Source organism: Panthera uncia, assembly GCF_023721935.1.
Source record: "Panthera uncia isolate 11264 chromosome C1 unlocalized genomic scaffold, Puncia_PCG_1.0 HiC_scaffold_4, whole genome shotgun sequence".
In the NCBI taxonomy this organism is placed as follows: domain Eukaryota; kingdom Metazoa; phylum Chordata; class Mammalia; order Carnivora; family Felidae; genus Panthera; species Panthera uncia.
The window spans coordinates 57,430,023-57,442,719 of NW_026057585.1; the positions used below are offsets into that span (position 1 = coordinate 57,430,023).

General features: G+C 46.2%; 1 protein-coding gene across 7 annotated transcripts in view; it reads right to left on the minus strand.

Moving 5' to 3' along the window:
* The window catches only part of FGGY (FGGY carbohydrate kinase domain containing), a 419,663-nt gene that overhangs the window by 390,641 nt on the left and 16,325 nt on the right, over positions 1–12,697 (minus strand). For 3 of the 7 annotated variants that reach the window (XM_049617072.1, XM_049617068.1, XM_049617069.1), the window contains exon 3: positions 6,387–6,601. The exons of 2 other annotated variants lie outside the window; for them this stretch is intronic. In XM_049617072.1, coding sequence (XP_049473029.1) covers positions 6,387–6,587 — 201 coding nt within the window. In that variant the 5' untranslated portion in view covers positions 6,588–6,601. Of the gene's footprint in view, positions 1–6,386; positions 6,602–11,905; positions 12,077–12,697 lie in introns of those variants that run through there. 2 more of the 7 variants (XM_049617071.1, XM_049617073.1) reach the window with 2 other exon arrangements.

The following is a 12,697-nucleotide window of genomic DNA, read 5'->3' on the forward strand; positions in this document are numbered from 1 at the left end:
AAAAAAAAAAAAAAAAAAAAAAAAAAAAAAAAAAAAAAAAAACCTTGCTCTTTTGGAGATTACATTTTATTAAGAACAGACAACACAGACAACAGCTGATACAAGTAAAGCATAGAGTGTACATATAGCGTACCAGAAAACGATAAGGGGATCAGGAGTGACAGAAAAGAGGAAGGTAGTTACTGAGAAGATGAGGTCTGAGCAGACACTTGAGGGACCTGAGGAGCTGACCTTGTGGAAATCTGGTGGCAAAGCGCTGCAGGCAGGCAGAAGAGCCAGTGCAAAGGCCCTGAGATGGGAACAGCGACCAGGCTAATACAGCCTGTGTGGGGAGCAGGTTACCTGCAAGAGCCCTGGAAATACTCTATTTCACAAAATCGACCCTAGTGACTAGTAAAATGCATAAACCCAACCCTGGACCATGACCTACACAGCATCTTGGCTTAGGTGTGGTGTTGTCCCTTGAAGACCAAGTAGGGAAATGGAGACCAAACACTTCCATTTATGTCAGGGACACCAACAGGCTTCTAAGAAGGGAAACTCTGAAAGTGCCTCCCTCTCCTTCCTCCCCACTAAGTCCTGTCAGATCTTCCTTCCAAAGTCAGTCTTGTCACTCCCATTTATCCCTCTGCCAACATTCTCATCCAGCCATTCATTATTAAAGGGAAATTATCAAACACCTGTATGTGCCAGCATGGAGTATACATGCTGAACAACATAGACATAGTCCCAGCCTCCCAGAGCTTATAGTTCAAAGGAATCCCAGCCTCTAGCATTTCATTAGAAGAAACCACCTCCTAACAGGCATCCTTGAATTTAGTTTTGTTCCCTCCAAGCCATCCTCAATCAGCTGGTCAATGTGACACTCAGGATGATTCCACAAGACTCCCTACTGGCCTCAGAACCAGCTACTCTGGGTATGCCTCCTCATGGATTGCAGTCTCCCCTCTTCCTCCTATTGGAAACCATCTGCCCATGCCATTCCTTCAGCTCTGAAGATCCTCTCAAAGTTCTCCAGAGTCCCTCAGCTGCCATCCCCTCACCCTTCCTCAATCTCATCCTTCCTCAATTCACTGAGAGTAGGGAGGTCCCAATTTCTATACTCATTCATTCTTCTTACACTTCCTGAGTCTACTGGATGTTGGGACCTGGGCGAGCAAACTGCAGTTCCCACCCCCCTGAAACATCAAATCTAGGAGTTAAGACAGATATGAATTCAAAAAATGTAGGATATTTACCTCATTTATGTTACTTGATTATATAATGATTTTATTATTTGATTACTATTGATCATAAGTGGATGATTCCCCAACCATATGAAGTTCTCTGAAGGCAAAGTACAAGGTATTGTGACAACATTCAGTAAGTAATATAGAGCTTAGTTTGGAGGGGATATTGAGAGAAAAGGCTTGTTCCTGGAAGGACTGACTTTTGAACTAAGATTCAGTGTAAAGGTATCCTAACGGAACTTCCTGCAGTGATAGAAATGTTCTGTCTCTGTGCTGCCCAATCCAGTAGCCATGAGCCATGCATGGCTCCAGAGCATCACAAATGTGGCAAGGCTTCCAAGAAACCACATTTCAAACTGTTCTTTATTTTAACAAACTTAAATAGCCACATGTGCCTAGAGACTACTGTATTATTGAATAGCATGAATCCAAGGATGAAGAGGGGTTAGAGATGTTGGCAGAAGGCAAAAACAAACAAAGGATGCGTGTACAAGTCCTGAGGCCAGAGGGACCACTGCATGCTTGAGGGCAGGACAGGAGAGTGTGGCTGGAATGCAGGGAGCTGAGAGAAGCATCATGAGATGGACCAGGAAAGTAGGTGGAGCCCAAACCATGCAGGACCTGAAGACCCTGTTAAGAACCTGGAGTTCTATCCAAATAATAGTCTGATGCTATTGAAATGTGGTGAGCAAAAGAATGCCGTGATCAGATTACATTAAAAAACAAAAATCATTCCTGGGGCACCTGGGTGGCTCAATCAGTTAAGCATCCAACTATTGATTTCAGCTCAGGTCATGATCTCACGGTGAGTGAGTTCGAGCCCCGCATCGGGCTCTGTGGTGACAGTGTGGAGCCTACTTGGGATTCTTTCTCTCCCTCTCTCTGCACTGCCCCTCCCCCGCCCCCCCTCTCTCACTCTTTCTCAAAAAATAAACAAACTTTAAAATAAAAATCATCCCAGCTCCGAGAAGGAGACGGGACTGGGAAAGGGAAGCCCATACATGAGATCAGTTAGGTTCTCACACTAATCCAGACAAGCAACAAAGGTATGTGGTGCTGGAGATGGAAAGAAGGCAGAGATCTGACCTGAGTTCAGGCTTATCACCAACTTCCTGGGTGACTTAGGGAAGGTCACTTAACTCTGTGGGTCTCAGTTTTTCTTTTCAACTGTAAAATGGGAACAACCGCCCCTGCCCCACCTACCTTGTATGACGATCAAATGGCTATGAACGAGCTTTGTAAACCTCGCAGGTTCTACAAATGTAAAAGGTTAACATTATTGCTCAATCCCACGTGGGCTACTCCCTCTTCTGCTCCTTCTCCCTCCAACCATTACTCATATAACTAGTGCAACTTAGAACAAAACAATACTTTGTTGGTTTCCTAGGTGCTGGGTTTTTCCATGCAACTGAACCATTTCATCCTTAGGGGCAGAGAATTCGTTATAGCCCTCTTCTAGACACACTCCAGTTTAGCAAAAATCATAGCGCATAGCAGGTGCTCAAACAAAGTGTCCATACTAAATAACACTCAACAAATGCCTGTTGGCTGACTGACGCCTGCAGCTTCTTTTTCCTTCTTCCTAATGGAAGCTGGTACTAATCATACACAAGCTTGAAATGTTCTCACCTCCTTGGGAGGATTAAGATTGTGGCTCCAAAAAGAGATCTAAGCCCTTAAAATCAGGGACAGTCTATACCTCTAGGACTTGTGTGTTTCCATAGCACTTTTTAGATATGTGAGTACTGACCCAGTAAAGACCCACCAATTTTAGGAGCAGCGGGAGTAGGAGAACCGAGACTAGGGTTTGGAGTCCCCTCCTTAGGGGTCTCATCCCGTCTCTAATACCTGTTAGTTTCAGAGCCTCAATATCCTCATGTGTCAAAAACAAAGAATGGCAGTCTACCTCACACAGTCACTGCAACATTTAAGCAAGATAAAGGATGCCAGAGTTTACTTCTTTGTAGCTCTAAGTAACATTAATCCAACGTCCATTGATTGAGCAACAAAGTTGTGCCAGGCAATGTATTAGATGCTGGAAATACAGGGGTGATGGTATTAAAGCGACCCAACACGTCATCAAGTACAATGAAACCTGTTAAGGACCAGATAAAACGCTATGTGGCAAGGACAGGTGAAGACAGTGGGCTCTAGGGCAGCACAGAGGGGTTTCTCAGCCTCTCTTTCCTCTGAGGTTGGCAAGGGAGAGCAGTGGCTGTCAGAGGTCATCCAGGAAGGCTCCCAGGAGGAAATAATGCTTAAGATTACCTTATAAATACCTGTAGAGTTGGGCAGGTAAAGAAGAGAAGAACATGTCAGATAGTAAAAATAACAGAGGGGCGCCTGGGTGGCTCAGTCAGATGAGTGTCCGACTTTGGCTCAGGTCATGATCTCAAGGTTTGTGGGTTTGAGCCCCACGTCAGGCTTTGCGCTGACAGCACAGAGCCCACTTTGGATCTCTGTCTCCCTCTCTCTCTGCCCCTCCCCCACTCGCACTCTCTCAAAAATAAACATTAAAAAAAAAGAAAAGAAAAGAACAGAGGTGTTTAATTCATTCTTGCACTCCACAAATATGAATTGGGCGTATCACAGGCAAGGAACTCTAGGGAAATTTAGATCAACAAGACATGACCCCTGCGAGGGGCACACATTTTTCACATAAGCAGACAGCCAGGTAAAGCCACTTATAATTCAGTATGGTTAAGATAACAATCAGGGTAAGGTCAAGGTTCCCCACATAGTGGCAAATTCAAAACACTGCAGGTAGTTTAATATGATTTCCAAGCAGGAAGCATGGGGAGTGGAATGAGGCTGGGGACAGGGGCAAAGGGCAGAGCATGAGGGGGCAGCTGCAGTCCACCCCTTGCTCATATTAACCATGTGACCTTGGGCTGACTACCTAACCCTTCAAAGCTCATTCCTTCCAGCTCTGAAACAGAATAAAAACTACGTCAAGAGGCTGTCGTGTGCATAAATGGATGTGAAGTCTCCAACATGGTACCTGGATCATAATTAGTGCCCAAGAAATGGTAGTTGCATCAACATCATCATCATCTTATTGTTGTTGTTGTTATTGTCCTTATTAACTTGACTAAGAGGCAAACCATCTCAGGCAGTGTGAACGACCCAGCTTGAGAACAACTGCTCTCAAGCTCTTAACTCCCTGAAGTCCTTGAAAAAGAAGACACAAGACAGGATGTATTTTACATCACCCTTTGCCCTATACCAGCGCTTGTCAAAATCTTACATACAAAGAACCCTAAAGACAGGGAGTGAGCGGATAGTCCCAAAAGGTACCTCCCTAATTGACTCTGATGCTTCAGCGTTTTATCTTACTTCATTGTCCTGCACCATCTACCCATTTCCGTTACTGTTACCATCACCACCACCACAGGAAAACACAGTGCTTCCTCATTTCCAGGCACTGTCGAGGCACTGTATATGCATTAACTCATTTGATCCTTCACAACAACCCGCTGCAGATAAGGTACAATCATCTTTCCCATCTTACAGATAAGGAAACTCAGGCAAGAAACATGAAGTAAACTGTGCAAGAAGACAAGCTAATGAATGTCGGAAACAGGATGTCAATCCAGACAGTCTGGCTCCAGAATCTGTGCCCTATGGTGTGCTAATTCCTGAATATAAAAATGCTTCCCTCTCTAAACCTCATACCAGCCATGAGCTGCGAGTAAATGTGTCATGCTTATCCTATGGCTTCTGGCACACAGTCTCACAGCCATACTCCAGGTGAGGGGACAGCCTGAGACCCAAGAGCTTTATCCCAATAGCCTCAGTGCAATAGTCTCACTAAGGACCAATGCCCAGGGCACTCATGGGGGCTCACAGTGCTCAAACAGCTGATGAGCTGGCCAGCACCGGGAGATGATTAAAAATCTACCATTAAACCAAGCTGTACTTAGACCAGACCTTTTTTTAAAGTAGCTTTTCATCAGGGGATTATATTTTCTTCTTGACAATTTCCTTAATGGCAAGAAAGGCTATATGTTAGAAGAACAAAGGAGACCCAAGGGCAAAGAGTAGAAGATTCTCACCAAGGCAGGGGCCGAGAGTGAGGAGGGAGGAGGAAAATTAAACAGGCAGAAGAGACATGCCCCCACTTTTATTCCTACAGAATGCTCCAGCGCTGCCCACCCCGACCTCCTCTCTCTGCCGTCTTCTCTGGGGGCACTAACAGCAGCCCAGAGCTCATTAAAGTTTAAACAGACTGATCAATACGGACAGAATGGTGAATTGTCCATCTGCAAATTACCAAACCCTTCATGAATATTTAAGGAACAAAACTAGGAACAGAGAGAAGAGAGAAACCAGGACTTTATTTTTCCCTCTAAAAAAACAAAAAACAAACAAAAAAAAAAACCAGACAAAAATATCTCTGTCACTCCTGATCACCAGCAGGCTGACTGCAATCCAAGGCCACTCAACATCAACATCTGCCTGGCACAACTCAAAGTTTTGCTTTCTCAAAACACATATGTGTATGCCACTGCGCCTTTGCACATGCTGTTGCCACTGAGCAAAATGAGGTTCCCCAACCTGTCCACTTGGAAGGCAGGACAGTCCAGTGACTAAGGGTGCAGCTCTGGAGTCAGCCTGCTTATGGTTCCAGTCCCACCATGAACCCAGTCCCCTCATCTACCCTGTCAACCATTCACCATTGGGTAAGTCACCTAACCTTTCTGTGCCTATTTCCTTCTCAATAATACAGGGGTTGTAATAGTACTACCTTCATAGGGTCATTGTGAGGATTCACATACACGATGCATGCTACCACGGTTTACACAGCACTGGGCACACCTGAAGGCACAGCAGGTGTCAGCTATGATTATCGTGACTTCCTCCACATTCGGTCACACGTGACCAGATCATCTGCAGGCTCCACATCTGTCCCATCTACCTGTGCCCGAGATCCCCTTTCCTCAGCTCCAGCCATAGCCACTTAGCCCCTAGCACCTACTTGAGTCATAGTCTAGCCGTCTATTGATCTCTGTCACTAGCCTATGAGCTCCCGTAAGGTAACGCCTGTATCAAAAGCACCCCAACACTGTTCCTGACACCAGGTGTACAAGAGACATGCTCAGCAGGTGAGGGCAGGGGAGCATCTACAAGGGTAGAATCCCACAGCTGTGGCCATACCTTTGTGACAACACCACATGCGGCCCAGATGTCCTCCGAGGACTGCTCATGGTGGTTGAACTGAGGCTCCCATTGGTTAATTGGCTGGTCTGCGAAAGCCAAAAGGACTCCCCTCTGGTTCACCAGAGCCGCACGCACACTGCCCGTTCCAACGTCCACACCCACGTAGTAGCTCCCTGGTTCCTGACCTCCCCCGGGCATTGCGGTCCCTCCACCTGCAGAGATCAAGCAAGGACAAAAACCACACTAAGACCAAGTAGGTCTACAATACTGGGCATAAAACATCTTGAAAGTGGAAATAAAAGGAGTGCAGCTGACTGGTGGTCATTTGCTTCCTCGTTCACCCGACAAAAATGCAGAGTGGTCACAGAATGCTAATGGACATGTTGAGCTGGGTGGTGGGTAAACGAGACAGGCAAGGCCTTAGACATGGAGTTTCCATTCTTGGAAGGAAGTCAGATGTGAAGCAGCTACAATCTCACAATTCTTTAAGCAGAGGCATGATACCCAGTGAGTAAGAAGTGCTTTACATGTAAATAGGGGGTGTGGAATCCAGAGAATCTAGAGCTAACAGATATGTATTTATTCTCATTAAATTTGGATCAAAATGAGGACAGTGGCCACAGTACAAAAAAGGAACCTCATCTACCCTGTCAACCATTCATTCAAAAAATTATCTACTGAGCACCTGTGACATGCCAAGCACTGTGAAAAGTCCATGCACCCCTCCCGTATTCCTCACTGCAACCCCAGAAGGAGTCTATTTAAGTCATCCGAATTTATAGATCATCGGAGGAGACTCCAAGAGATACGTTACTTTTCTCTTAAAGGCAGGTCCACACACTTAGGAAGAGTAAATGACACACGTTGTACTGATGGGGAAACAGGTCTCTGAGACATGAAGAGAGGCAGCAGCATTATTCACAGGCAGCCCGGACCCACAACTTCCCATCTGATACCACCAAGTCCCATGCATGCCCTTCCCCTCGTTCCCTCTTAACAGCCTGCAGGGTCACTTTGAAGAAGAGGCAAATACACTGCAGCCAAGTCACGAAGAGACTGAGAATTGGGAAGGAGCCTCTTGGGGCACAGGATCAGGAATTTGTGAGACCGGCTGTTTTCTTTGCAGACCCCTTGTGAGTTACAAGGAAATCCGACAAGAGAACACTCAGGAATTCCTTGGCCATCATCACCACTCTAGGTCCCTCTGGTCAGATTAGCCCACATGACACAGAAATTTCCCAGCGACTTTCATTTCCCAGATCAGCCTTTCCAAGAGCAAGAACAAGCCCCCAAGACAACAGCGCTGGTGAACAGGCTACAACTCCCCAGGTGAGCCCGGGGCAGTCTTTGCACCCGGGAATCTCATTTCAACCGAGAAAGTGGCCTGAGCCCGTCAATTTCAAAAAGGTAATGCTTCCCTGGCAAAGCCACACTTGGGGATGCTAAAACACAGCCAGCCCACAGATGTTCAGTTACTGCTTCCTGGATATTTATCCCATTCAAAAACAGCTTCATGAAAAGTGACCACTTCTGACTTAATCACAGTGATCTCCCAATGGTGTTTGCCCCCTTGGGCTAGCAGGCTCCCTGGCAGGTGGAGGGGAAAACGGGGAGGCGTGGGGGGAGAGGGGGGAGGGGCGGTGCTGGGGAGCCACAGCCAGCACACGTGCTACCTTCAGCAGGGCTTCGAAGAACAGCTCCCGGGCTCCAGCCTCCACGCCTTCTCAGCCTGACTTCCTCGCTTACATGCTTTGGGAGCTACACAGGATCTACAGCACCAGACATCAAGCTACGCATTCCTTAGTGTTCTTCAAGCCATGACTCACACAAAATTTAAGTGAAACAAGTCAAAGTGCAGCTGCTCCATTTGAAGCAAAGATCAGCCCAGCGCCCCCTCCACACCTCTCCCTGAAGCCACCGCTCTGCGGGGCCCTTTCTCAGGACCCAGGATGGTTGAAATACAGCATGGTGTCCTGCATGGCATCCCAGGCCCACCACGAGCTTCCCCGTTTGCTGTCAGGCATGTCTAACACAATCCCACCAGGTCTTACACCAACCCCAGATATTCTGAGACTCCTCGCAGGTTCTCAAGGGCTCACCCTGCCTCGGGGCTGCCCCACCGAGTGCTTCCTACTTGCCCTTCCCTTCCTCACACCTTCCTCTCTTGTGAGCCTGCCACAGACTCACACTGCAAGCTTCCAGCTCAACCATCTCCCCTTCAGAAAGACATCCTTGCCTTTCTCTGTCCCTCGCTGCCACCAGAGTACCATGTCCCTGCTTTCTTTTACAGCCTAACCATTGTGAAATAGGATTTGTTTTCGGTTCCAGGTCTGTCTCCCTTACTGGCCTGAACCTAAAAAAAAAAGGAACTTATTGATTTCTGTATCCCTAGTTCCTAGTATATAATCAGTTTTCAATAAATGTTTCCTGAATGAGCAGCTAGATCAGTGAAATCGATAGAAATCATGGATGAACCTCATGCTTTAATAGTTCGAATTCCTAATTTTGTACCTATACGACAAGTGTTTTGTCTTGATTCTAATCTCTGTATGCTTCATTCATCCAATTAACATTTACTGAATGCCTACAACCACATTTTATTAATTCTAGACACTCATTTTTTTCATTTTGCTTCTCTAAAATCAGTGAATCCTACAATCAGTGGCATCTTACAATCAAGTGGTAGCATTTTCTTTCTTGGTGATGCATGAAACAATAATGCATCTTGTAATCCATGACTGATATTCAAAGAAATGCAGAATGCGCCAGGCACAGGCACCCTGCTATGAGCGGAGGACAAGACAGGGCCCTGCATTGGCTCAGAGCTACCTCAAGTTTCTTCCTATGCAAATAAGAGGAAGACTGACCAAGCCAGTTCCTCCATCTCCCTGCTACTGACCACACCACAACCTCTTTACTCGGAATTCCCTTTTAGCTTCTCACTGTCCCCAGCGTAAAGGCCCAGGGGTGCTCCTAACACTGATCCTGGCTTGTGAAGAGCCCTCTGCCCTTGGCTAGAATTCCCCAAGGCTATTCGAAACATTTCAGAGAGAAACAAGGAAATAAATAGGAAATCGAGTCTATACAACCATTCCAGCTCACCCTGACTGGCCAGCCACCCCCCGGCTTCTCGCCGTTCCTGCTAGCCCAGCTCCTCAAGCCTGGGTTCCTCACTTTTGTCTCCGTCTTCCCCTGCAGGGAGTGCAACATCTTATCACCCACCACCCACAAGTCAAATTTATTTCCAGCAAAATCCAGAGGCAGATTTCCACTCTGGAAACACCTAGGGCATACCTACCTCAGTTCTGGTTTTTGGACCCATGTCCTCACTAAAGAGGCAAGAATCTACCCTTCAGGAGAGCTCCTACTTCTTCTTAAGAAGGGTGGAGCTTTACTATTACATTATTAACTCCAATGTTGCCCAGATCACAGCTACCCCCAGTGCCAACCCAGAGCCTGGCACACAGCAAGAACCTGAGTCTTTGTGACTCAGTGGATACCTTTAAAGCCTATCATTAGGGAATAATAAAAGGCACTACGTCTACTGTGTCCCCAGTGCTCTGTTCAACAGCTTGCTTACATTACCATACCACGTTTAATCCTGACATCAGTCCTTCAAGGTTAATTCCTAGTATCATCCCCATTTTACTGATGAGAAAACTGAGTCCTAGACAGGTCAAGTAACGTGCTGCAGTAGATCATGTAACTAGTAAGTAATAGAGTTGACAGCAAACCCCTTCCCTGTGGCTCCAAAGTCTCTAACCATTCTCGGGGTGCTATACTGCCTGACTCTCCTCCATCTACCAAATGCCTATTTGCCAAGGACCCTGCCTACTTTGTCTAAGATTGGCTGATTCAGAACTCAAGGTGCCCCCCTTCAGAGATGGCCCCTTCCCCAATGTCAGGCTGCCTCTCTCTGGCAAACCGCCCGTTTCTAGACCACATTACCAAAGCACTGGTCAGAAAAGAGTCAAACCCACGGGGACAAGGGCACCATACCTCCTGGCACTGTTCACACACGCCTCCCAGTTCATGTTTTTCTAAGGAATAGAGCCTAATTAAATATTTCAGGTTCACCATGTTTCCCATTACTATAGTTTTAAGTGATCTCTTTGTGATTGTTTCCACACCTGGACCCTGAAAGCAGGGAAGCAAGTTAAGTTCAAGCCCTTGGACGGCTTCCCTGAAACTCGACCCTGAGAGTTTTAAAAACTCTGCCAGAGAATTCCCTGCAACTCAGATCCCTTGTCTTGCTGCTCTGTGCCCTTTGTTCCAGGGTCGCAGGTACTCTCTGCTGTGTCCTATACTCCAAACTGTATCCAGTGCACCTTTGCCTGAAAAAATAAAATACCTGCAAAACTGAAAACATTCCATTTTCTAATTTGTTAAGAAAAAAAAAAAAGGATTAGGATCCGCCTGTGTGTCTGGCACTTGCATACATGCCTTAATCTCTTCCAAATGAAACTCAACCAAGTTGGTAAACCCATCACCATTTTGTACTTCAGTGGGACGGGGAAATTCGTCCAAGTCACATGAGCTGTAGATATGAACCTCAGCCTCTACAGCAAGCGTGGGGATCTTTCCACAACAACCTCTAATAACCAAAAACAAAATTCTTTGTTAACTTCTTCAATCACGGTATCAACAACAAATGTAGCAACAAGTAGCAATGATTAAACTCTGCTCTGCAAATCACCCACATGATTTTGTGATTCCATCCAATCCTTGTAACAACCCCGTGAGGCGGACAATGTGAGCCCATGTTCCAGTTAAGGAGAGTGAGATTCTCAGCAGTTAGTCTGTTTAACGTCACATAGCATAGAACCTGAGGAGCTGGGACCGGAGGCTGTGCTGGAATGGCTGCAAAGCCCACTTTATGAATGCTGGGGGTCAGAACTTTGGTGCCATCTCATTCTTTTAGGCAAAGATGAATGCTCTAAAAACTCTGATTACTATTAGGGCTACCGGGAGGGTGACAGGCAGGCAGAATGAGGACATGGACTGTGGGGGCCACGAGAAAGAAAAAGAGAGAAATTCAGGTTGCACTGGACACAAGTCCTGGGCCACCTAACTTCTCAGTCTGCAAGATCCTCCACAGGGCAGAAAGAGCCTCCTGCCCAAGCCCCCAGTATGCACGGGACTCATTTTTAGCCCCGATTCATGATCAAAAGACTGCTCCTATGATAAATATTTAGATGGTTCATTAAATAATAGCTTCTATAAATATTATTAGAAATATGCCACAGGAAACCACAGGCTTCACGGCTGATTCTTCAACAAATGTGCAAGTTGTTCGAATGCAGCGTGAAAAAGGAAGAGGGACATGAACATGGGAGGCAGTTCTTTGCAAAACTATTTCAGTAATTCCAAGAAGGGTGTCAAGGCTACAAATATTGTGCCCAAAACCCCTCAGTTGGGGGTTGTCTTGTATCTTTCCTCCTCCTTTTCCCCGATACAACCTAATAGCAAGAATATTGTTTCCTATGACTACAATCCTCCAGAGTGAAGGAGCTTACCTTCAGTCCTATTTCTTCAAAAAGGCCACTCCACCAGGATCAATTAGGTGACAGTGTCCACAGAAACAGTGTCCCAGGGATCTGAGAAGGAACTCAATACCCTCTTTCAACTTTGATCTCTGGACTCTGCTGTGAGCTCAGGCACATGAGTTCCACACAATTTATTTATTTGGTTAGTCAAATTGCAAGCAGGCGCTTGGTAAGTTTGGAAAGAAAAAGATAAGCAATGAGTATGCCTGTCCACTTTGGCCCTCTAACAGAAAGAACTGAACAGCACTTCAAACGAGTCTCGCATGCTGTAAGATGGCAAAAAGGCTTCAGATGGGAAGTAAAGAGCTCATTTGGCAATAATAACAGTTGGCAATTCATAACAACTGGATGCCTAGTGGTTTCACCAACAATACCCCTGGGAGAAAACAGTACAGGTTGCTCGTGGCCAATTTTCCTCTTAAGGTGAAAAACCGTCTCCTATGGCTCCAATCTCCTAGTATGTTCACGAGATTAACTGAGACTATATAACTGAAGTGACTAGCATAGCACCTGATGTGTGGCACACACTCCGTAAGGAGCTCCAATCGTGAGGACTATTATTATGTCCCTTCCAACACCTGATCACCTCTGGACACCTGCAATATACCCCGCCCCTGCCCAGGTGTTCTCACTCTAACAGCTCAAATCCCAGTAAACGAAGCAAATGCTAAATACTTTCTCTGTGCCAGGACACTAGGACTCTTCAGCTGAAAGAGACAGGATCTCTGGCTTTAGAGCTGACAATCTAACCTAAGAATCTGA